The sequence below is a fragment of the Copidosoma floridanum genome, unplaced genomic scaffold (assembly GCF_036245765.1).
Source record: "Copidosoma floridanum isolate Cflo_tuat_1 unplaced genomic scaffold, Cflo_Japanese_pri ptg000007l, whole genome shotgun sequence".
In the NCBI taxonomy this organism is placed as follows: Eukaryota; Metazoa; Arthropoda; class Insecta; order Hymenoptera; family Encyrtidae; genus Copidosoma; species Copidosoma floridanum.
Genome location: NW_028321884.1, coordinates 9103031 through 9130102, shown reverse-complemented (window position 1 = coordinate 9130102; position 27072 = coordinate 9103031). Strand labels below are relative to the sequence as shown.

Below are 27072 nucleotides of genomic sequence, written 5' to 3'. Positions count from 1 at the left end.
TCCTTCACTCCCTTTTCTTTTGATTTGCTTCGTTTTGTACTGAAGGTAACCGGTAATTAGGTCACTCTCCTTTTTCTCCCTTACGTGTCGTTCCACCAACGTAGACACGCATTTCCTCAAAGGCTTTGATTGTATTGTCGGCTTACTAAAGTTCAAAGAAAGTGCTCTTTCTATTCCTTCGTTTCCTTCATTATCCCCACACAGCAGCTCTCTGCTCTACATCTTTATCTTCGGTCACTTTACTCACTTTCACAGCGAAACCATTTTATTTTTATAAATGCAGAAGCTCAACTTTTTCTCCATAAAATAAACAACAGTCTTAAACATTTAAAAATCACCAAAATCACTGCTTGTCACTTCGTTATGATTAATCTATCGATGATAGTGATATACCACTCGCGAAAACTCGGGGCATCAATCTTCTCCTTATTTTCCTTACTTTTCATCCTCCATAACTAGATCCTCCACTCCTTTATTTGCACTGAGCGGCAATTCGAGTGAAAATTAGTCTTGGAAGCTCTCTGACTTTTGATGGATGACTTTGATTCGGGCTAGGATTATCTTCTCCGTGGAAGAGCAAAAGGGACATTAGAATTTCATTTGAAAGTCCCGGGAAACGTGTATCGGATGGAAACAGTCTAGACCATCCGTATACTATTACAGAAATAAAATTAAAGTCTTACGAAGAATTATTATCATCAACAAGTTAATTAAGAAATACTTTAGTAGCACTAATGAATACTTGTATTCAAAATAAATTGACTACCAAAATAAAAAACTGGTAAATTTTGTAATACAATTGAATGATGTGGGGACGTATCGCATATACTTTATTGAAATACATCGAGAGCTTTAATTTCCGTGTGAGTTTTTTAAATGATACCTATGGAGAAGCTCAGTATGAAGACGCTCATGTTTCTTCACGAACCTCTCAACTCCCAGCTAATAAGAATATTAAATATGCTTTGTATAGTATAATTTTTTACAAATGAACGTATCAACCACGAACGGACAGACAGTCACAAACAAAAGTAAACAAATTTTCCGTAGCTGTAAATTATACAGGTGTTGAATGCTCCATCACAAACTATTTGCCACAAATAAACAATGTCTACAGTGCACTAAATGTAAATGCACAAACGAAGTGAATATTTTTTTTTTTTTTAAGTAACGTAAACGTACGCGTTTAAAACCGTTAAACGGCGAGTAAGCAGTTGCTGTGTACAAAACAAAACTCACATCTAGCTCCCTAACAAGCTGATAATTAAATACTTTAAACTTGTTCCGCTACTGCTTTTGCTGCTGGTGGTGCTCGTATTCTGTTCGCTCTCCCACCGCGAGACTATTGTCATTTTCAAGTGTTGCTCCACTTTGTTTGGTCGCAAATTGCAGGCACCTGCTTCTCGCTGTACCGAGCAACAAACAAATATCTCACACACGGCTTTCCTGTAGTGTATATGGTTTGGTGACAAGCTCGCCCTCATTGCTGTTGTCCATGTTCCATTCAAACAGAATTTTTAATTTTGACACGTGGAAACTTTTTTTAATTATCGCTTGTTGATGTTTCCTCATTAAAACGAGTACCTACATGTGCTTGCGGAATACGTAAAGTTGCTCTAGTCACCATTTTCTACGAAAATTATTTACATTCCACATATTATGGAACCTCATGTACGTGAATTTTCAAAATAAATCTCTACGCACCAGAGACCATGGAAAATCCACGGAAGCATAAAATTATACCGACACTGGGATCATATTTCTCCTCCACATCCATCCTTTAATTAGTGCAAATTAGCGGGCCAAAAGTCAGAGTTTAAAATATTTTCAAAAATATTAACGAGATACTCGCTACACTACATCCCCTAAAAAAAGGGTGAAGACAAAAAATCTACTTGTACTCTAAATTTATTCATACGTCCCTTTCCTTCGTACTCGCTCTCTTCAAAAGGTGGCCTCTTTCGCATTCGTTCATTTGCATTTAGCTTTTCACCTTTCCAACCCCTTTTCCCTTTCTCTTCCACTTCATAGAGCCAGCATCACTTTGATGGTTGCAAGAAACTCAGAGCGCGAGCAAAAGACCACACCACAGCAAGAGAGTCCTGCGAAAATCGCTCCAACGCCTCAGTCGTTGATTACGCAGCTGAATGAAATTCGCGTCCTCTCCTCGATTCTCACAGCTGCTGCTGCGATGTCTCCATGGGAGAGGCTAAGTCAGTTAATGGACCAACTGGTGGGAGGGTTATAGGTGTCGCTGAGCCAGCCACAGCTCCAAATTAAGAAAAGTGCCAAGCAGTCTCCTTCTGCTCCTCTGTTTCTCGTAAATTAGTAAAAAATACGAAAACTAATGCTATGACTCCCACAGCATATACATTTTTTTATTCTCAATTTTAAACGTTATCATAATATTCGAAGGTGAATCATAAACGAGAATTTGTAAAATGAGTAAAATTCGTGTCTACATCCGTACTATTTACAGAAAAATAAGTATAACATACATGCATGTGAATCAGCGCAAAGTAGGTAGATTTTTTTAACAATGAAATTTCACATTTCCTGCTCTCCTCTCCAACTTCCTTATGTGTAGAAGTAAGGGAATCATTGAGAGAAAGAATAGGTAGTTGGAATTAGGTGCGGATAACTATACTTGAGGTTAAAAAATTTGAGTACAATTGAATTTTATTGCCATTCCTCAATCGTTAGGATTGAAGAATGATGTGTTATCATGAGATCAAATTAAATTATTATTTTGATCCTTGGACGTCTACATCTTGTATTTCAGACAGTTCGTACCTGGACAACTTCACATGCGCACAATATATAATTTGCTCGTTTGTTGCTCTCTGAAGCATGCGTCTGACATGACGCTGATTCGTACTACTTCCTTTCAGGTAAACTGTAGATCACCTTTGCCTCTGTATCACTGTATGAATTTTGATTGGTTTATCAAATATTTGTCTTGATTACCTCTGTTACTTTTCTGCTCCCTGATCTGTTATGTAGGTATAAGGATTCCAAATAAGATATCGAAAGACTCTAAATACAAGCTTCTATTCGAAATTGAAATAATACTTACCCAGTTTTTTTTGTGATTTTCATGGAATAAACAACGTGCTGGGATCGCTTACAGCAGCCACATAAATTTTCAAGTCAAACAGGAGCTGGTTTCTTCAGTGACTGAGCTGTACAAGAAAATTGTACATTACCGTTTAAGAGGTCATGGAAAATAAATATAGCCAAATTTTAATGGCATATTTGCCATGCCACGTTCATCTAAAAAGTTTCCAGTTCTATCTCAGAGTCAGTAGTCAGCCTATTAAATATCTGTTGAGCTTTTTTGTCTCTCCCAGAGAAGTTGCGAGCACTGAAACATCGTCGTGTTTTTTCTCTTCGTCGTTTTCGGAGCAGTGCCAGGAAAATTTTCGCCAACCCGAGTTTACATTTAAATTTACAATTTTCCAGGTTTGCTATACCATTGCTTTTGAAAAGTAAATTGATTTTCGCGATTCCAAGCTGCTGTATGGGCGAAAAGCGCGAAACATCATTCAAGCATATACTGCTGCTGCTTGTACAGGCGCCGCTCCGTAAGTGATTTCCGGCTGAGCGAACGGGTGACTGACTGACTGGCGCTTCAACTTGTCGCTCGTGGTGTTGGGCTCGAGATTTCATTCCCCAGTTTCGTGAAAAGTGGACTGGGACTTGAGATCTACGTTTGCATCCACACATTTACCGCTACAAGATAAACCTATCCTCAATATTGTGCCCTTGAAAGATATAATGGGGAAAGAAAAATAATGTCAACATCTCCACTTGTCACTATGATTATCGATGATAGTTATTTGACTGCTTTTGAACTATCACGTGCTCAACCATACCACGGAGATTTGTTCTTTTTGTTTTTTTGAAATGACTTCGTTAGTTTGCGTTTTTGCGAGTTAATCAGCGTTAGCAGAAACTCTTAGTTTTAAACTTATTTTAACACTAGTCAAGTGAATAGCAATAACTCATGGTAAAAAAATTTCTGGTTTTCTGGATGAATTTGCTCTATCGATATTGAAAAAAATGATGCGAACAAATGAAAATGGAACCTTGAAAATAATAGGCAATTAAGAGTTAAAGATGATAGAAAATAATTCAATGTAGCCAATATCCTGCAAAGAGACCTGGATTCCCGTCCGTTTTTAATTTCGCTGCGCAGATGTGATAAAAGAGTCTCACGTTTGGGCAGTTAAGCTACAAAAAGGAGAGAAAAAAAGTGACAGATGAAGGATCGGCAGATGGAAGGGACGGGGATGCGTAATCTGAGCAAAATGAGCGAGACGTGCAGCTGAGCAGCGCCGACAGCGTGTCAGGCTTTTTCAATTATTTATGTTGGCAGGTAACTGCATGGCCAACTAGAGAGAGATGATTTGCCCACGATAAATGGGATTGAATTTTCTTGCTCTGATACAATCGGGGCTCTTTTGAGGAGGTAAAATATACAACTGTCAATTTGCCTCTGCTAAAAGAGTGACGTGATATGGTCAGGGATATTCATGGCTCATCCTTTGCTCGGAAAAATTAAAGCAAGCTATTGCTATTTTAATTAATTTTTTTTTGTGTCTGTACTTTTAGTTATTCTATAATGATTTCCTACAGCTTCTTTCAGGATCGAATTCAAGAGAAGAAAAAGGAAAAGTAGAGTAATGGATATTCATGATTTGATTGCAGGTGCGAGGGTGGATGGCTGGAATTCGAAGGTGGGCCAAGGATATGTGGACGTGACTTACGACTGCATCAACCCATTGTACTTTTCTCCGACAAACCAGAGCCGATTTTGCGTGTACAGTGAGTATTTTGTTTTTTCCTTTTTTGTTTTTTTTTACGATTTACCAGACAAAAAGTATAGTCACTAGTAACAAAGCATCTTGTACTTTATCGCTTATTTAACGATCACTTGGTTGATGCAAAGACAAAATTAGTCATAGAATTTAAAAGAAAACCCTTTATCAGAACGTCCGGAACAAAACTATGAGGAAGGAAAAGATGAAATTTCTGCAGGACAAGTTTTTCATATAAACTAATCACGACATTTAGCTGACTCGTGTCTTTCTTGAATAAGCGGCGACAACAGTTATGGTGGTGGTGGTGTGCTGGCGGTGATGTTGAAAAGAAGAGGAAGACAAAAGGGGTGGGGCCAAGCCCACTTGGCAACGAGGCCAAAACAGTCGGGCACAGCAGCTGCGGAAACTTCAGTTCAGCGGAAACGCAGTCGTTGTCGTCGTCGCCGCTCGTCACGTTGATTGAGATGCAGGGCAGCTCTCTCTCTCTCTTCAACTCCTTCTTATCTATCTTCCTGTCTGTTTCCACCCAATCCCTCATTTTTCCAAAAAAAAAAAAAAACAGAAAAAAAAGAAGCAATTCTTTGAAACGATGTTAATTTTTTTTTAGCCCTTTTTTTATTTTGACAGAGTGTACAAAAATTTATGTAACAATTAGATCCATCGAACGATGAAGTATGTATGGTAACTCAATCTCTTACACAGCCAATCCATTTATTAGCTCTTTATCTTTCCACGCGCGTCTTTTCATCCTCCCGGCCGTTCTTCTCTTCGAATTTCTCTATCGGAAAGTTGCTATATATTGTAGTGAGAAGCGAGTGCTCGCCAAGACGGGCTCATTTACATTCTTATTAAATTGTCCCGCTAAAATTACGACAAAACTTCGTGGCTGCGCTTATTTCTGGGTAAAGTCCTCCCCTACCCCCTGAACTTCCTGTATTTTTTTCCCAACCACCACTTCTTTTCACTTTTGACTTTTTCCACTCTCAGCTCTGCTGTTTTTCTGTTTTCTTGACGCAATACCTCATTTATTTTTGGATCGAACCTTCAATGCGATCGTAGGATAAGCAGTTATTGCACAGAGAAATACAAATATCGTACGGTTCTTGCGTTAAAAATAAAAATAAAAATAGAAAGTAAATGGTATTAATAATTCAGAACGGACCGATGCTGTGGGGATAAAACGATAAACACAAACAGCAAATAAGCGGCGCCTCTGTATTACTTGATTACGCGGTAGAAATTCAATATCGCGAAGGATCGTACTCGAGACAATCTGATTATCCCTCCCTTGTATTTTTCCTTCGCTCTTCGTCTGCGAACCCTAAACTCAATCACATTTTTTTTTTCGCTGACGGCAAAGTGTTTTTTTTTCGGGTGACGAGTCGTTACTGCATCAGACTGTATACATACATTTTCTTTTTAATACTTCGGGCACAATATTCAAAAATGTCAGTGCAGAGATGTGAAAAATACACATGGATGAAAAATCTAATATTTACCTACACTGAAGAAAAATTTACCAAAAAACTTTTTCCCTCAAAATATACACCAGGGAGAGGCTGACATACCGCGTCCAACCCATCTATCACCGTGAGCTACCTACATTTACACACGCACACACACGTATATGAATATTATATTTGTCTCGCCATATCCATCAGTCAGAATGGCTCTATAACTCCGGTGGATATCTCCATCTATTTCATGGCCATTGGCCCATAATGTGCTCCTCCCTGGATCGGACTTCCCTCGTATCTTTTAAAATTGCCATGCCAACACCTTGCTGCTACATCCATAGCATCGATACGATTCTGCACTTTTTTGTTAGACGTATGCAAATGCAGTCGTTCCATCACTCGAGTGATGTTGCATATGGTGGTTTTTCATGCGTTATGAGTTACGACCTATAAACACGAACATCAATTACTGATAGCACTGATGCGTATGTGTATGCAGATTTGTTTGCATTTAATTACAAATCCTTTGGTAAAATTGAAATCTCATTTGAAAATGATTTTTACACTGGGCTTTTAAATTTATCGAAGGTGCTCTATAACGAAGACATTTTTCATAGTTATCCTTGAACAACATTGAACCTTGTCTTTAAGCCAAATTTGCTTTGGAGAAGATAACAGTTAATCATCTCTTCTCGTTCTCCATAATCAGGAAGGTGTTATCCTATTAGATGGCTTCGTGTAACATTTTTTCCAACCAATTAAAAAATAATCTAGGTTTGATTTGTTGTACAAAAAATAAGAGAAACGTGGTAGGAGATGTGGGAGGGAAAAAAAAAACGAAGTGGATTATCGCAATCTGTCTTGTCGTTAAAAAATGAGCCCAGACAGTCCAGGTTGACTGCGTAATTTTTTATGCAGCTGCTATCTCATCTCGTGGAAAATAAAGCTTCTTGGAAATATGTCATGATTAAAAAAATGTAATCATAAATTCAAAGTCTGTACGCTTTATTTTACAAGAGAAAAAAATATCTACCTATCTTCCAACGTAGTAATATAATTTGAAGTAAATCAACGAACTGTTGTAGCTTTGTTGTTTAATTATAATAATTTTAAATATAAAAACACCAATACCAATCAATTAGTTTTAAATGAAGTTATTTACTGCTAATTTATGTAAAGGTTCTCGTTTCTCATAGGGATTTAATTGTTTACGTTTTTTTAACTATTAGACTATTACGTGTACTGTATCGTAGTTTTTTACCTCATACGAAAGAAAATCAAGAAGTAACGAGTTAAAAACAGAAAAATATAAAAAGTTTCGTAATTTGATGTAAAGAATAAGTGATTATACAAAAGGACTAGAAAAAATGAGTTCCACTTTAATTTTTGTCTCACAGATAATCCTATTGTCATTTTCCGAAATAACGGGGTAGTTTTATTTTCCCATTAGTTAGCATGTGCTCTATCGAAATGATTATTGTTGTTTAGCATAAGAGTTTATTTCTTGTAATATTGTACTTAGCATACAAATTAAATAAGCGTACATATACTTACACGCTAAAGTCCTTTTTCGGTCAGGCAAATTTTATCTGTTTAATCTTTTCTTCTATAATTTTTTTCATGCAGGATTTTTATAAGCCCTACTATTTCTGTCCCCACCTTCGGTATATACGTGTATTTTTTCTCTTTTTACTTTTGTCCTCGATAAAAAATGTCTCTATTGTCTGCTGTGCAGAATCCCCATAATTTGCTGTCAAATGAACTGAAGCGAGACGCAGAGGATATAAAATATAAGGGAACGTAAAGAGTGGTAGACTGAGCTCATTGCAATAGGATTTTCGGCTGATCTAATATTTTCGATCAATTTTTTTTTCTTCGCGATGCCACCTTACTGCTGTGCTCGCAGGTTTTCAGGCATCTAGCCCTGATCCGGGTATTGGGATTATTTTTAGAAATAACATTTATTCATGTGTACCACAAAAAATACATACGATTCATTAAAATTTTAAATTGAATATGATGAAACGATCGCTGGATGTTTAACTTGTAGGCAGAGGTAATTTGCGATTAAAAATTTACCCGATTTAGTGATGCAGAGGTTTTATAATATACGTGGTTGTTATGCATAATAATTTTTAACGTAATGAGGTCTCTGTGCTTATTTATGGAAATTTAAAAAGTTAATTTAGTCAGTGAGGCAAACTTTTAAAACTCTTTACCGATTATTTTGTTGAATTCTGTAATGCTGAGTTATTTTAATTGAAACTATCTGGATAACCATAATTTCTTTTGTTGTTTCATCTCTTTGTAATGGTATTATTTATTACAATGCTGAGAACTTTTGTTTTATCTCCAATGGATTTACAGAAACATTTCAGGGAAGTAGGTACAGGCAAGAGGACATTTATTAAGTTAATTGAATAGTAAACATTATCGATCACTTTTCTGAGCTTAGATAAGACCCTTAAAATTTATAAATAATGTTGGGATCAGTCAAAAGAACACAAAATTTAGGAAACAAAAAAACTTTTGTAGACAATCGTTTATCAAAAAGACTGTTTTGGCGATTTATAAAACCTTGGAACCTTTTTTAAGTATTTTTAAGTGGCTGCGTGTAATGAAAATTAAATATAAAGAATAATTGTGAATAAAAATATGAATGGAAGTTAGTTCTCAACATTCTTATCGGCAATAATTTTCAAGCAATTTTTTTTTCAATTCACTGAACGAGAAATCCTTATTTTTCTCATATAATTAATAGATTTCAATCACTTTCTCGAGGAATTTGATCGTGAAAGCTTTTCTCATTAAACGGCTACGTTTAATCTTTAGGAGCAGAAATCCAGGATGTATAGCTACGTGACATTTGATGGAGTCTGATGCTTTTTCTTTTATCTTTTTCCCCGTATGAAACCATTTCACAGAAATTAATTACTTTCCACTTCTGATATTGACTTACGAATCTTATTCCGGTTATTTTTTTCTTTTTCTTCAGTTTCACTGAAGCAATTGACATCGACCTTCAAAATTCTTCCTTAAAATGTAAGAGCGTATCAGAGGGTATAATATAATATTTTTTCGCACCATTTTACGCCCAGTGCAGGACAAAATCAGATAAAATCATTACTAAATAACTTTATCAGCTACAGTTGAGCACTTCAGATTTTGTTCAGTCTGGGCTAACTTTTTCAATTGATGAGTGCAAATATCTCCGCTTTTTCATACCACTGGTATTTTTGTTTTCGATTTGTGTTTCTGCTGTTGACGTGTATTTCAAGCCCAGTGTGTGCTCACGAACAGAGCCTAGAATGAAAAAAATGAGAGCTTCAGTTGCTTTTGAAATATCATCGTCACCTATTATGAAACTCTCCGTTACTTTCTGCCAACTTCGATAATAATGGGCTGGGACTTGTCTATCGTTAGTGAGCTTACGTAATTTTCTTTTTACCCTTTGGTTATCACTAATTCGTCACATCTCATTCTTCTTCTTTTCATTTTGAATTTTTTATTTTTGCAGGTATAAGTTTTAGATTGTTAATGATAACTATGAGGAATGCAGCACTTCACCATTTGTTTTTAACGAGCATTACGATGAAAAAAAAAAAATAATAATAATAACACTATGTATACAGCAGAGGAGGAAAAAAGATCGAGTTAACTCGAGGTAGCAGCACTTTAGCGCTTCGTGGCTTTCGATTACTTTTTTTTCCGCTCACACCTTTTCACCACCTTCTCTCTTCTTTTTTTAACGCTTCACTCTATTTTTTTCTTATCGTTCTGGCTTGTGTTCGTCAGCAAGTTGGAAACTTGGTTGTTTGTCGACGTCAACGCCATTGATTTATCGCCTCTTGAGGAAACAGGAAAAAAAAGAGGAAGAAGTAGTGGAAAGTTTCCTGGTTATGAACAGTCTTCTCCTTTTTTTATTCTAGTCTTTCTGGGAAGAAAACGACTTAAAATCTCACTAGAACTGTCATCGATAACACAAGATTGCGTGAAAATTTTTTTTCATTTGAAAAACAGGTATTCAGTCATCCCAATACAAATGACAACTTAATTGTCAAATAAAAATTTAAGCCGTTGTTTCAAAGGGTGAATGTAATTTAAACGGATCAAGTATTTGGGAAGTAATTCATTAAAGCTTTTGATACACACGCAGATACTTGAGATAGGAACTGGAAGCGCTTTGGGAAGATTTATCACAGGTGAAAGACAACGTACAAGTATAACGTCTTATCTCTGACTCCTATAAGACTAACTTTAGTAATAGTATGAGCAAAGGTGAAAGTTCAACTTCATCCCTCGGCTTTATTAACTAAATAACTGCGTGAGATGTATTAATTCCCACAAGCAAAGATCCTCTTTACAATGTTTCCATCTGAGTGTAGTAACTTTCTAAACTTCTAATTTTCAATCTTAACTGTTTTTATTAAGTTTACGAATTTGTTTTAAAAGGAAATAAAAATTGATTCCAAAAATAAATACCAACTAGTAACAACAAGAGACATTCAAAACTGCATTAACTATGTCCAACCGTATTAATTTGTTGTTTCTTAATTGTATCACTTAAGTGTATCAAAGCTAAGTAACTTTTAGTGAACTGTGAATTACATGCCTGACCAAACTCTTGTCATACTACTTATTTAATGTCAATAGAGGCATAAAAGATAACAAATTTGAGCAAGTTGTTAGTCTGACTAAACTCAGATATTACTACTTAATTATATCGGCTGAAGTATAAATAGTAAACAAGTAATAAAAATTAAAGCTATTTAGTGTCAAAAAATAAAAAATTTAATTTCAGTGAAAAGGTGTTAACCATGTGGCTGACTAAACTTGGGTATCACTACTTACAATAATTATTGATTAAAATTGTGGTACTGAGAATACGGACAAAGAGAATTTGTTTATAACTGTTTTTTATCATGTTTTACATCTTAAATAAAATTTTCTTACCACTGCCTAACTGTGTCGATCAAGTAAAATAAAGTATCATGACTGCATGGCTGATTAAACTTGGGCATTTCTACTTATCCATGAAAAATAAGAGATCCACACTGAAAAAATAAACGCTATGATTTAAAACTGTACTTAACAGCTACAAAAGAGCAACAAAACCCACTAAACATACTTGCACAATGGTTCTCGATAAATATAAATATTAGTTTTCACGGGTACGGGCTTTTGAAATTTTATCAATAGACTCCGTCTATAAATATTGGTGTATGAAAAAAGAAGGAAAAAGTGTATTGAAGGCAAAGTTCCACCTTGAAAGGTGATACAGAATTTTTCATTCTTTTGGAGCCAGTGAGTTAAAGCACACACGGGCCATTAAGCAATAAATAAGCAAAAAAGAAAAAAAAACGAATGAAAATAAATAAAACAACAGCACGAATGGAAAATAAGAAAGCGCCAACTGTTCCACACCCAAGCGTGGAAGCATTAAATCTTTAGAGGAGCGGCTGCTATAATAAATAATTCAGGTGGTAACTCGGGAAAGGGGGAAAGATATTACTAGGTGGGCGCACGCACTAAGCGCGGAAATATTTATCGTCCGCAGCTCGGTGTGGTGCTTATACTGGATGCTATTGTCACTGGTATTATACGATCTGTCACCTAAGGCCACAGGCATATTGTTAAGGGTGTGCTTTTATGTGTTTCAGGATAAACGAGAGCACTGAGAGATCGCAGGTTTACGCCTTCTACAGTTTTGCGTCCACAGCTAGCACGTCAGTTGGTTGGCCGGCCAGGGGTGGTAGGCTGCTGCCGGATACAGGTAAATTTCACCTATATAAACTTCTTAATTCGCTTTCTTTTGTTTTACAATGGCTTTTTTCATTCATTACACCTTGTTTTTTTATGAAACTAACCAAGTTTTGTGTAAACGAGTTTATGTGTGTGCGTATAAAATTACATAACCCTAATGCCTGGTTAGTATGAAAATATAATCCTTATCTCTGCGATGACAATAGGATTTACGCATCATAGGTGTATTTCACACTGCATCGCAAAGAGTGAGTGATTTTCTATATATTTGTTCAACCAGCTGTTAACATTTAATAATGATACGGAGATGAGACTCTTCTATGCTTTTTTCAAATTGACGCTCAATAAGCTTTGAGTTACAGTATACACGAGAATAGAGATTGTCGTGAATTGCACGATGGCTATTTTGATAAATCTCGTAAGTCTTAATAAAAATGAACAAATGTTGCTGTTTTATTTACCCGCTTTTTTTCTTCAGTACCAAACAGGGTTTCTCAGACAGTTCGCTCTTTAATATGACGGTACAGTGCACTAACAGCAGCACGTTTCTTTAATACCTCATACGTGTCCTTGCTCTCTTTTTCCTATGTATTTCTGTTACTGTTATATTCCTTCTCTTTTTTATGCGTATTTATGTGTGTTTGCACTACCATTCATAGCGTTAATATAAATAATCTTGTCCATTTATCACAGCGATGCTTATCGCTCGCATGGAATATTCATAATATCAGAAAAACACAAATACAAAAAAGTTATGGGATGAAGCCTGAAGTAAAATTAGCAGTCACACTTATAGCTACCCTCCATCTCAATCTTTTGAAGACGTGGGACTAAAGTATAATATAATAATTACCCTTTGGTATTTTTGAGCACCTGTTAAGACGTACACAGGAGGGCATTGTAATGGCTTCGTGCTACTATCAAAGTAGCTCTTGATAGTTGAAACCTCATCGTGTCATCGCTGTTCGAAGGAGATCTTAAACTTGAGTGTTAATGGCATAACGTCTCCGATGGTGAGCGTCGTCAACGGCAAACCGCTTCTTCCCTTCTCTCTCTCTCTCATCCCATCTCTCTGTTTGTCTGTTCTTCGGAGAAACTAAAACCACACGATTAAATCATCGGCTAACTATACAGAGTACATAGAGGCTTTTAAAGTAGTTGTCGTCATTGTATGCATTACAGAGCTAACTTATATTAGGGCTGTAGTTGATTTTAAGCTCGATGTATATTATCCAAAAACTTGTTTTGACGCTTCCCTTGTTTACTAATGTAATCTGATTTTCGAATAATAAGTTATGAATATTCATCAAACGCTGAGCTCTTGATCTTTGATGTACTGACCTAGTACGAAAGGGGGTCGAAAAAAGATAAGTGCGAATACCGAATACCTAGAAAATCGGCCAAGCTCCGAACGAAGTCATCCCTGCAAAAAGCAATTTCACACCGAGCGCTCGAGAGCACTTGGTGGTCAGAATTTTTTCGCAGCTCCAGCCACTCACTTCGAATTCCTCTACTAAAAGTAGTGGTGGCCAGTAACTTGTTTTTGTGGTAAAAAAAAGAGAAAAAAAAAATATCTCGATGATTAGATTCTCAAAGTGAAAAAGTTTACTGCCTCCAAAAAATATAAGACAAGCTTTCAGTGGTTTCTAGCTATATGCAGCAATTCTCGATTACCTCAAAGGTAGATATACATTAGATGGAAGTGCGAGAAATAGAGGAAGGGAGTTCTACTCAGGGATCCTCATATGCGTGAAATTTGAAAACCATAGCTCACCCTCCGAGACGTAACTCTAGCAAATCTTCTTACTTCTTCTTCGTTTTATTTAATTTTTTTCCTTTTCTTATAGAGCTTTATGTTTTTTACGGAATCCTGATATTCTTTTCTGAAATAAATTTTTTTTTTTAATACGATTGGTGAATAGATTGAAATTCTGATATTCTTGGCATGATAATTTTGATAATAATGAGAATCGCCATAGAATAAAATTTATACGAGCGTGATTAGACACTTGACATGAAGTTGACATTCATTAAGACGAGTTATTCTCTTCATTTTAATGAGCACGCATATGAAATTTCCGAGAGAAAACAACGTCAGACGCATGAGAGGACAAGGGTGAGGGTAAACACGCGTTTGAAATAAGAGAAATCGGAGAAACTTCATAGTCCATCTGACAAACAGATCAATAAAGAAGCTCCTGGTTGATTAATCCCTTTCCTTTCCTCCAACGCTTATTCTGCCGCGTTGCAGCTGTGGCTAAGTGTAGCGATTTATTATTAACTGCCCTACTCCCCCTCTTAGTACCTGCAGTCCAGTACAAAGTGCGGTTACTTTTGTGGTTCGGCTCGTCCTCCCATTTGAATTGAACTATGAAAAAAAATGAAATTTAGTGCTGATAAGTACATCTCTCGTTTATTTGTCATTAAATTGTGCTTTCTTCTTTATTCATACTACTGTTTTACTGAGAGTTTTTCTTTTTCGAACACGAGTACAGAGGAAGCTGGGTCTTACAAAAATACTAACTTTACTGTAATCCACTTTAAACTCAAAAGATACTAATCATTTCATTTTCTTATATTTTGTTGCAGAGTGTGATTGGATTTACGAGGAGCACCAGTGCCACAGGGGCTGCGTTTTAGCGAGTCCCGGATACCCAGGCCTGTACCCGCCAAATTCAAGGTGTCGATATCTCATTACCTCCAATCGAACTGTCACCATCAATATCTCCTTCACTGCTGTTTTGATGCCCATGACGTAAGTAGAAAATACAATCCTCTGTTAATCCAAAGAAAGTTCCATAGACAAAAGGTACATTTGATTTTATAAATCAGGCCATTCGAAAATTCTGACAAATCCACAAATTCAGCCTTACTAAAATACTATACTTATACGAGTTTCAACTTCTGCTGTAGTTCTAATAGTTCTAAACTGACTCACTCCGTAATTTCCTTTCAATTTTTTTTTTTATTTTGAAATTTCGTATCAGAAGAGGAAATAGAGAACTGTCCACATGTTTTTTTTGTCAAGGAGATTTTAATATTCGTTTTTCCAATTATTGCACATCTCAGATTCCCGTTACTCTTGACGAGTTATATTATCAAACCAGGAATGGTAAGGAGTAGAGTAGAGTTTCAGGTTCTGGAAAATTCAATTCCCGAAGAGAACATAGCTCGAGATGAGGAAAAGGAAAAGAATATGTGGCTAACAGTTTAGAACTTGGAAGAAAGTGAGGAAGGCTGTTTTAAAAGTTCGGTGGTTGAGGAGGGCAGAAACGAGTAAGGATCGAATGTCCAATGGATCTCGCTTTTACCAAGTTAAACGTCTTCGGTTCCACGTTTCCAAGCCTGCCAGAGTTTACCCCCTTCTCTCATCTCGTTTTACAATGACTACGTTTCACGACCCAAAATAGTTGGATTCTTCTACATCTTCTTCATTTTCCTCTTTGCAGTTATATTTGACTATAATATACTCTCCTATTCTTCACCTCTTCACTCCTTCTGAATCAGGTTAATGGGATATAAAAATAAATTAAAAAAAAATCTATTACCACGTGCAGCTGAACCAGCAATTATCCAAGTCTCTGGTGTACGCTTTCACGGTATTATTCAACGCGCACAAAAGAACAATGAAGCAAAATAAGAAAGGGCTGGTGTCTAGACACTTGGGGGGCTAATGATCGTTAGTATTGCACCAATTCCCTAGCAAATGCTCGTTAAAAGGACTACTCGCAACGGCACCAGCAGCAGCCAAAGGACAGAAAAACACATAGATGCAACCTCACACCCGCAAAAGACGTTGTCTTCCTTGGCGTTCTCTCCCACGCTTTGTGCTTTCCTTCCTGCTGGGGTAGGTATATCTGGGGTGGAGGGTGGAGGGGAGGGAAATAAAAGCCAGCCCTTAAAAGGGTGCACTAGTACAGATGGCACACGCAATATTGCCGTACTGTATGTGGGGCTTCGCTTGGAAGGTGAAATGAGCGTGGGAAGAAGAAATAGACTTTCAAAAAGAAGAAAAGAGAAGATGCTCAGAAAAAGAGAAGAACATGGGATGGAAGAAGAAAAAATGTAGAGGTGCGTTGAAAAGCGCAAAGACTTTGTGCTCGCTCCTATTGACTGTGCTTCTTATGCTTCCCACTTATTTTTCGCACTTACCTCGTGATCGAAAGAAAATAAGTGATCATAATGAGCATGATATGTTACCTGTATTCAGTTGGTTATGGAGAAAAAAGCTGTTACTTTGATAATATGTACTTTATTGTAGGAATTTTTCTCCATTTAACCTTTTTTCGCCAACACGAAAAAACTGATTACATCCAAAAGTTATCAGTGATCGTCTAAATCTTTGAAACACTTATTTATACATTTTTAATGTTAAACACGACGAATGAACTTTTTTTTTCAGAAAACGAGCTTAGAGGAGTTCTCGAATTGAAAAGCATATCATTTTCCAGGATACACGTATGCATAGTACACGCTGTAAAGTGTAGTACATACAAATACAGGCAGATAAAGGGAATTCGGTGCGAGAGATAGAAAAGCTGGGCTTGAGCACACGAAAGAAATAGGTAGATAATACACTGTGGAGTGAAAAGCAAACCGGAAATGGAAGGTTGAGATGGTAGAGAGTTACAAAAGAAGAGTATGGAAACTAGAGGTGGGGTAGAAGATGCAACTAAAAAAAAAAAAAAAAAAAGGCAGAAAGGAGTTAGATGTGGTGCGCACATTCAAGTCTGAAAAGAGTGTATTCATCTCTTACGTAAATGATCCTTCGTACGAAACTTCTAACAACTCGTATCCTGAGAGAGGGAGAAGCGAGATTGTAGCGCCGCGACTGAGTCACGCGTTTTTTACGTGCCTGCAGCGTACACGCACGTGTGCATCTCAAGAACCACATATTATATTCTTTCATCTCAGAGGATTCAATATCTTGTGGAAAAAGTTTTACACGGAACGTATTCCCGTGACGATCCTGATGTTGCGTATTAGATGTACGCACATGACAAGGTACATGTATACGCGTGATCATGGAAAAAGTAAATTTACCGCTTTTTGCTTTGTTACGTGTCTCTATAACTTATTCTATATACGTACGCATGCCTCGGACGAAAACATCAAATTTTAACAAGGTGCTTCATTACTGGTAGATAGTTGGATACAGTTATAAATATGACGCACATTATATCTGGCATCGCAGCGAGTGAGAGATGGAAGAGAGGAAAAAAAAACAAAACGAAAAGATACAATAACGATGCGAGAAAATGATGATGTGTATACAGATATAGAGACAAGAGAGTTGCGAAACAGGCATAGAGGTAACCGTCATTATCGTTCGGATGGTTCATCGACCTGGTTGCCTTTTGGTATGTTGGTAAAAAAAAATTCAGAAGGAACTGCCAGTGTGGAAATTTTTCTCTCCAGGCCCTTATATTATTTACGAACTTGCATGCTACGGGCACTCGTCTCTACTTATGTATTTCTTTCTTTTTTTTTCCTTGTACTTACGTCCATCGTATCTACTTACACTGAAAAATAGTCTCCTCATATCCAGACTGATAAAGATTATGTCTTTGTTTAAGATGTATCAATCGGCCCATGGAATGTAATAACCAATGATCTATGCAGTGGTAAGCCATTGAATGTATGCAAATGTTTTGCGACAGACCTGCAGCACAGAGTCAATATGGCAGAGACAGATCAAAAAAGCCAGTAGGAGTGAAAATGTATGAATTGCATCGCGGGCACTTTGATTCGATTGATTTTGTTGTTGTGGTCGCCACCACCACCTTGGTGAGAATAGGGGTCGCGACGTGAAATGAATTTTGCCTGGCTTTCTCTGGGGGGGAAGGGGAGGATGTTGTATACCAGCACACGTACGCGAATAGGTGCTGCTCGTGCTGAAACCACGTCAATCTGCGATAGGTACGTGAATACTAAAAAGGCTTCCTCATGTCTTTTTGCAGTGCAACTGAGCCAGTGGTTGATTTTCTGCATATAGTTTCTTAAAATATTTATCCACCATGTTAAATTTACTTTCATTTTTTCACAGTTTTATAAAGGTGATCTTACATTGGTTTTGAAGGTGTATGGTTTTTAATGATAAAATTTTATAGAAACATTTTAGTGCTACCCCACTAAAAGACAAAACAAAGAGGAGGTAAAAGAAATATACATTCGACAACATCGGTGTCCATGAGTATGTAACTTTGCTTAAATATCTTTTTCTTTTCTCACTTTTTTAAAAGCAGAAATTGATTGATTCCACTGGTTATCATTTTTTTATTTTACGAAAAAAGCTAAGTACTGGTTGTTTAATAAAATAAAGTGCTGCAGAGGTTTTTATAAAAAACTAAAGAGAGAAAAATCGAAAATGGGATGCAAGCTTTCTGGATATCAAGCTTATTGCACCAAAAAATGTGTGCTTGGGCTCTGGGAATTTCCTCCTGCCGACTGACCTGGGCTGTAGAGTTAATCACCTATTTACTACAATTTTGGCCTCTTTTTTCATAAAGCATTTAAATTCTGCTCAACAAAATAATTCTTATGACTTGAGAAGCCACGAGAAATAAAGCAACGTAATAACTTTTGCGAAACACTCGGCCAAAAACAATGAAGAAAAAATAAGAACAAGAAAGCGTCAGTGGACAGTAAGGGTAAGACGGAAGAAGGGCCATTTGTCTGTCAAAAAGTTGAAAAGTCCTTTGCATTTTCTCTGTCTTACTGAAGAGGAGGTAGATGTATCTCGCAACACTCACCTGGTCTAACAATTTCATCTGAACTAGTATTTTCTCGTGCTTCCCCCTAAATCTGTGCTAGTCTCTTCTCGACCGAGTTTATTTGCCTGCTTGGGAAGAAGAGAAGCAGAGCCTCGAGGTCTTGGACCCCGGTAAACTTGGGGGATGGCTCGTGGGTTGGTAGGTAAAGTCGAGTGGCCGAGCAGACCTGGGGGAGAAACTTTCCGAGGGTGGGTATCTATGCCTTGGTGGGGAGGAAGTGCATTTAAAACTCGAAAATGTTGGGGAGAGCTCGCGGTAAATAATAACCAGCCAAGAGAGGTACGTGTCATAGTGTGCAAGTGGAGTGTGTATACGTGTATGGCTAAATTAAGTGGCCAACTTTTTCACTCCCTTTCTCTCGCGTCACTTGTTGCAAGCACTATTTTAAGTAAAAGGAGAAAAAGGGGATGGGTTGAGATGTCAGGCGATTCAATCCGAAGCGAAAATAAATTTGACTTAATTTTATTCAATATCCTTTCTCTCCCCCTAACCACACGTGCAGTCACCGAATTGAATCTCTTTCTTCTTGTTTATCCTGTACCCTTCTAGTCTCTCTTTTTTCAAAATAGTACAGATACTTTGTGCTATCTTTCTTCTCTACACGCTTTTCAACCAAGTAATTTGAAATTACCTTGAGATCCCTTGAAAACCACTTCCTCTTATTTCCAGTTTTTTAATTTTTTTTTATTTTATTAAAGTCTCATTTTTTTCAAACACTTTCGTAAAATTTTCTCTGATGAAGAATTCAATATGAAATACTAAACGACGTGGTCTTAGAGAAGGGATTTTTATTTTTCCATGCAGTTACCTACCGTTTAAAACATCGAAGGATATCGTTTTATTTGATCACTGGAGAAAAAAATATTGTCAATCTCTGAGTGTAAGCCACAGAGCGATAATTAATTAAAGCGAGGCAAAGGGAAGAAGAAGTGCGTGGCGATTTTTTCTCTCTCGCGTTTATGCAGACGTCCGGAGCAGAGTTTGCGATAACTAGAAAAGCAAAGTTGTCCCCGGCACGCTGGCTCCACTCGTAGGTATTGTTTTAAGTTTCTTATACTGGTATATTTATGTGCGGTATAAGGGACCGGCGAGTTTGTTCTTCCTGTGCTTAACGGGAAACACTGTGCGCTTGTCACAAAGCTTTATTCGAGGGTACTATTTAAGGTCCTTTTGCAAGTACACCTACATAATGAAATCAGTTACGAGAGTCCACTTGGATATGTATAAGCACTGACTGAGAATTCGTCGGGTGAACACAAAAGCATTGCTGGAATTACTCGGAAATTGACTGCACCGAGAGCAACAGAAAGGGTCTGGGCTGTGAACTCTCGAGTTATTTCTGGATATAATTGAGTGCGGCAAACAAAATAGAAGGTAGTGATTGTTTGAAGATTAACCTGGTTTAAAGCTTAGTTAAGGATTTTAACGAGAAATTTGTCCCTGTTTTTCGGGTGTACATTCTACCGTTTATGGAGTCATCGTATTGTTATTTGAGTCTTTATGTTTATACAATTATCAGAACTCCCATCTCGTCGTTCTCAATGGTTCATTTAGGGCACTTAAATTAGAGCTTTTGCAATAATACAGTTAAATCATTCTTTATTACTTCTCGAGTTAAAAGCGAGAACGAAAATTTAATTGCCGTATGGCACAAGCTGACTTTCATAACTACTTCGATGCGTAAAAATACTACTAGGAACGCCTAAAACGGAATCTTATTCGACGGAGATGTTTGCTAGTAGTGAGTTGTGTATGCAAAAGCACGTAAAATATAAACTTTGTGGCATAAACTTAATCCTCAGCTCACCTTTGCGCACAACCCACGAATTTATAAGTAATGCAAAGACGAAACCATGAGGCATAGATCGGCTGATAATCCCACGGATGATCATCAATAAGTTTGGCAAAGGAGGTGCAGCTCGTTACACGCTCTAAACCTAATCCTCCATCGGTCGTGATTTATATATGTATGTCTACACAGATGCTAATCCGATTAAACGTCGTTTATCGTTCGTCTTGCGTTTTGGTACGGCTTTGAATTTTAGCTACTTAAAATCTCTCTCAAAGGTCACGAAATGACGAAAAATACCCACTTTCTAAAGGTTTAATCTTTGTTCTCCTTGAAAGTGGTTTCACATTAAAGTGAATTGAATCCTTTCGAGTACTAATCTATTTTTATTGGAGTATTTAGCGCAAGCGCGTGCTATTTTCTTCAATAGAATTTGAGGGTGCCAAAGAAATCCTGGAATCAAATAACAGTTGGACATGTATCTCTCGTCTCTTTGCACTCGTTCTGAAACGCTGGTATGGTATAAGTAAAAATAGCGAATATTCAGCTCGTACCTATGATTCGGGAGCAAAGCTCGTAGCTGATGAAAAGCTCTTTCTCCCGTATACATCTTCCGCTCAGTGCTGCTCTCGCGTGAGTAGACTTCGCATCATTGGGAGGGGCATTAAAGTTGGAGCTTGCTCTTAAGATTCCTATGAAAGGTAGTTTCAGCAGAACACCAATTAGCACGTACATTGTTTGGCTGTCTCTCTGGAGAGTAATTACGGCAGGATCGTCGGCTCTTGCGTCATCAGAGTAATACCTGTGGGAAGAAAAGTTGTGGCTGCTGCTTGAGATGGAGCAGGCAGCTTAATGAGAAGTAGAGGTATATATGAGTATTGTAAGTGAACGCATTTGGTTTATACGTGTATCACATGGATGTGTCATACTGGCAGATGTAAAATGTGCTTTTGGTATCATGTTGCTGGTGTATTGTACGTAGATATACCTCATTTGCTTCATTAATCCTCTGGGTCACTCAACCCCTGTTTTTGATCCACCCCCCTTGTATAAGTTTTATTGCGAGTATTGCTGCCTCATTACAGCTAACTTTTTCCTGATCGAACCTATTGGACTCGTTATTGGATACTTATAGCAAGGAAACTATTTTTGACTCTTCGAGCGTGACACAATAATTACTTGCAATATTATTCTCGTTATTCCGTGATAAAACGACTGGATAATCAAGAGAAAGCATTCGGTCGATACATGATTCTAAAGGGTGAGTGCGTTCTCACGTACTATAGAAAAAGACGGGTGTACACTAGTATGTAGTCGTTAACATCTGAAGCTAAGCATACAAAAGCCTAGACAAGTATTGAGCTGAAAAGTTTTCATTTTTCTATGTGACCTTTTGCTACCTCTTTGTTTTTTTTGCCTCTTAAGCTCAAATGTATATTCACATACACGTAAGGGTTCGATGCGAAAATTTCGTGCTCAATTAATTTTTGCAAACTCAACCTCCAGGAACAAATAGCCCTGAGAAAATATAGAAAATTGAGAACGTAAGCTCCAAGTAATTCCAAGTCCAGGGTTTGCGCGAGACTGGCTTTAATTTATGCCACTAATTTGTTTTAATTTCGCTGAGGGGGTGAGGCGAAAGGGCATTATTCATTTTACGCAGCAGGGAATCCGCGAATGAAAAAGTGCCTCCCGCACCATCGGATGGAGGTAGTCAGTTTTCCTGTGCAGCTACGGTGCATTTCTTATCCCAGAGACCGCGGAAGCCCACTGGTGTACCGGACCTGCCGGTATTAGGTTATTGCAGCAAAAAGTGGAAACGGGGAACTGAAAAAACTATAACCACACCTTCCCAGCGTCTTTCGTTTTTCTCGATTCGCCTCTTCCCCAATGCCGCCAGAGAAGGAATTACGGAATGATGCGACGCAGTTTTAAACGGATTATAGCCGCTTCCTCGCGCTCGTAGCTCGTGGCTTTTTCCTCTTTTTCTTCTTCTTCCTCTTCTGGATTCAAAGTACATTAGCGATGGGGGTACTGTGTATACATACATACCGACGTATGAATGATGGCTTCCTCTCTGCCATCGGGTCAAAAATGCAAATGTGAAGAAGAGACCCTTTCCCAAAGCCTCGGTCGTACGGCTGCTTTTAAAGATAATTTACTGGGCTGCCCCACGCTTTTTGCTGTACGTATCCAACTGATGGATGCAATCTTTTAAATGGGCTCTGCTACCGTAGCGTAGTAGATTCTCTGGATTACTTTGGAATTAGTGTCCTGAAGATTCTTTTCACTTTTCTCCTTGTTTTTAATGTCACTGGGGGGATTATGAAATTTGCTCAAAATTCTGGGACATGTGTCTCTCTTTCTAAAATTCTTTCTTCCACTGCCACCTAAGTACTTTCCGTGATCGATATTTTAGATTTTAGTTTTATTGAGGTGCAGACAAAAGTTTTAGTGCATTACGAGAAATCTATTTATTCCATTTATTTTTAAATGTTACTTTATTCTTCAAACAATTTATGCGTTATTTTTATGGAAATTTTTTTACTAAAGTTCTTTACGTTTTAACTTTCATACGGAGTACAAAAAAAGTGAAAAAATTCTGGAATTCATAAATAATAAAAAAATTATTGTAAAAATCCATGATAGAGTTTACCTTGACGGTAGCCTGCTCATGCAATTGTGTACACAGGGATATTCGCAAGCTTGCCTTAATTTTCACCCGTCTTGGCGAGTTAATAGAATCATCGGAAACTTTATCCACTTGCTGTATAACACCAAGTTTTCAACACCCAATGAGAGAACTTTTAATCTTTTTACGATCCTCTCCCAAAAAAACACACACACATAAAGTTTCAAAAGCTCCGATTGATGTTTTCATTGCTTTCAAAGAGCCCAAAAAAAAGCACTAAAGCATCAAAAGAGAAAGAATGTACATAGAACAGCTCTTTTGCGCTAACCGACAAAACACACAAAGAATAACAAAGTGTCACTCCCACACAGAGCTTTTTCACGGAATTTCCCCTTTCCACCTCCCTGCAACCACATCTGTTTCATATGTGTTCGATTTTACTTCTGGCCCTTTGAAAACTACGTTTGAAAAGTTCCCGAGTACACACACACAAATAGGTTGGGGGATGAGGAGGGAAGGGACCGAGGTTATCCAATTTTCTTGGCTGAGCAACTTGTCCAGCTAGAAAATGGCCTAAAACTATTTCCCCGGGCTAGCTTTCGGGTACATGGGTGCCAGCGTTCTGTCATCTTGTGTACGTGTGACTATACTATTCGTTGCTGTTCCTGATATCTTTTGCCCGCTTCCTTTACCAACACGCTTGATCAAGGTAAACCAAATAGGCCGAAATATTTACTGCTACCCACAACGAGCAATTTCCTTGCTTATTTTTACGGCTTGTGGATAAAAAAAAGCTCTGAATGGTGTGGCACCGAAGCAAACTAGAAAGAAAGAAAAATCTCAGAAGTTAATTTATTTCAATTTTTTCCTGACAATGTTGGTGAAAAACTAAATCTCTTTCTTAACAGGGTACATGCTGGACGGCAATGAAAGAATGTTAATTGACAGAGCTGTTGCAATCAATAAATAAAATAGCTAAAAGTCAGCGTATAACATTAGTTGAGTTTAAGTTGCGGAAAATGAAAGTAACAATATTGAACAATAAACAGTATACCTTAACTAAAACGTGAGAGATGTTACTACAAGAGTTGAGATGTAAGTTTCAAGCTTTAGTCTGATATATTTATTTGAAAATGTAAAATAAAATCTATACAGACGTTGTCGAATCAATCATGATAACGTTTTTACTAAAGTCTCAGCTTTTATAGCAAAGCCGTTACGTATGAACTAAATGTAAAAGAAGTCAAATCATTTCTACAGAGAAAAGAGTTGCACACAATCATATTACACCATACAATTGCTTATGAAACATACAAACAGAGTTAAATCAAGTTTTTTAGTTAAAAAGGTGGCACTGTGTTTCTTTTGCAGACACTGTACGAGTAATTACATCGCCGTTTACGCCGGTCAGACGACGAACAGCGCACTGCTGAGGACACTGTGCGAAAAAAAGACGGGCAGTGTGGTGCACGTTGGGAGGGACCTTCTCGTTGAATTTAGGTAATTAAGTTCATATTTTCATGCTCAGCTGATTTTAGCTACCAGTCTCTTGGCAGCACAATTGAGTTGTAATTGTGTGTCTTTTGTTACCTTAATTTTTTTAATGTGTGGCTTTAGCTTGTCAAATTAATTGTAGTCAAGACAATCCAACACAACGTTGAGAAAAAAATTGTATATTTTTTAATGGATTTTTTGAAATAATTTATCCTGCATTAAAGGATCATTTAAAAAATTCGTTCTCGATTAACTATTTCCGTCAGCAATAAGTATTATAAAACTTTCATAAATGGCACCAATTTCCTCACTGTTTACAGATCTGGAGCTGAAGTTTCACCCTTTGACTACAATGGATTCGTCGCCACACTGAATTTTGTTGAAATAATGACAGAAGCACCCACGACTGCGAGCACTACAACGACTGTTGTCGAGAGCACGAGCAAAGCACGTGAGTAACGAGGAAACTTTGCATTACTTATTCTTCTTTGTACATGTCTGTTTTTGTATAAATTTAATGCTCAATTACTAAAAGCTCGTATGACGATTATAAATGGAGTAACATAAGCCACAAGTAGTATAGGTCAACATTTGGTCAGACATTGTCATTACTTGAATCCCTTGGTTTAATATGATTAGAGTAATCATTTCCTCGCGAGTCAAAGTAAAAACTGAGATACCGTAACGACACCCTCTCTCTCTCTCTGTCTCTCCTACTAGAGCTAATTCACTTGGAGAACGGCCTGGATGCGTTGGTGGACAGTCCATACTCGGTGACATCGCCAAGTGGCAGCCAACAGCAGCAGCGCAACGGCAGTACTTTAGGAGCACATCACCAGCGCTCCAACTGCGATGTCGAGGTCAGTGGTGACAAGTTGAGGATGGGCTTCCACAGTACGCGCAGTCGGACCGCGATCTTGGCTGCTCTGCCCGTCGTCTGTCGGCTCAGCCTCATCGGACGCGACTACGACACCGTCCATGTGTCTTTGGCCAACTACAGTCTCAAGTAAGCTCCTCCATACGAGGATGGGAAAGTGGGGATGGATACTTGACAGTCTGTTTTAATGTATAGTTGGAGTAAACCTTTGCCTTTTTTGTGTTTTTAAAACTTTTACCTTCACGAGGTACTTTTTGGCGAGAAAAAGCTTAAAAGACTATTTCAAAGTCATCCCACCAGGATCTTTTGGTGGTTGCGCGCGTGAATACCACATTATGCCATGGAATTTGTTTTCTTTTTATACTCAGGCACTTTCACTTTTTTATTCCATGAGCTCTGTTTGGAGACACTTCTTTTTACTTTTCCAGAGACGGAAGGTTGGTTAGTGGCTGACGTACACTGGTACACTTGGTATACCTTTGAGGGACATTAATTTTTGTATCTTTTTTACTTCATTTTGTTGGGGTGGGAGTAAAAAAAATCACATGTAATTACTCAACTACTGTTGTAATCGTGATGAATATAAATAAATTAATCTATATTAAAATTTTTCAAAATTTTTCACGATTCACACTTACGTACAAATTTACAAACGCGCTTGGAATAGTATTTCTAGTAAATCATATTATTAAAAACACTTTACCACTAACCATATTTGTCGATGAGAGGAATAACGAATTGTGAAAAAATGTACGTCCTGTAGTTTCAATAGCACTCATAAATCATATCGATGTATTTTTTTTATTGCAAAAACTTTTTCAATTCATCACCTTGCCACACTCGCTGAAAAAACGGGGATGAAAAATTGTTTGAATGCACGGCCTGGAAAAAGTGAGGAACGACAGAATTTGAAAAATGATTGAATGCGAGTTTTACCTAGACCAGAGGACGAATAATATTCAAAATATACATGAAATGTTGCAAATTTTTTTTCAATCGCCTACCCTTGCAGTTACTTCCGGTCATTGGGTGTATGTAATGATGAGTAAATATTTCTTGTAATATCTTCAAAATAATTATGAGTCTGTAAATCAGTTTGTTTAAAAGTTCTTGATGATTTTATTCTATTGTAAGCATTTGGAGTATAAAAATTACTAATTTTTCACACGAGCACACCGTTGCTGACGTGAAAAACAAACCACCAAACAGTTCACGTAGATAAAAATGAATGAAAGCTAAACAATTATAAAAAGATAATAAAAACTCCAGTTAAGTGAAATCGATATCAGAGTATAAAACAAAGGGTGCAATAAGTATAAAGTCATAATTATTGACTTGTCAGGTAAAAGTAAAGTTAGTACAACTTCGTTCACGGATATTCGATACGATCGGACGATTTAAATATGGAAATAATAATAATTCAATTGGATATGTTGTTTTTACGCAACTCTGCAAGAATAGCAT

The 27072-nt window shown here is 37.3% G+C and overlaps 1 protein-coding gene across 1 annotated transcript in view; it reads left to right on the top strand.

Annotated features, from left to right (window-relative positions):
- LOC106647468 (uncharacterized) overlaps positions 1 to 27072 on the top strand; it is a 75815-nt gene that overhangs the window by 37324 nt on the left and 11419 nt on the right. The window contains exons 4-9 of the mRNA XM_023392660.2: positions 4711 to 4827; positions 11941 to 12053; positions 14633 to 14798; positions 24609 to 24737; positions 25052 to 25182; positions 25452 to 25737. Of these exons, the coding sequence (XP_023248428.2) occupies positions 4711 to 4827; positions 11941 to 12053; positions 14633 to 14798; positions 24609 to 24737; positions 25052 to 25182; positions 25452 to 25737 (942 nt within the window). The remainder of the gene's footprint in view (positions 1 to 4710; positions 4828 to 11940; positions 12054 to 14632; positions 14799 to 24608; positions 24738 to 25051; positions 25183 to 25451; positions 25738 to 27072) is intronic.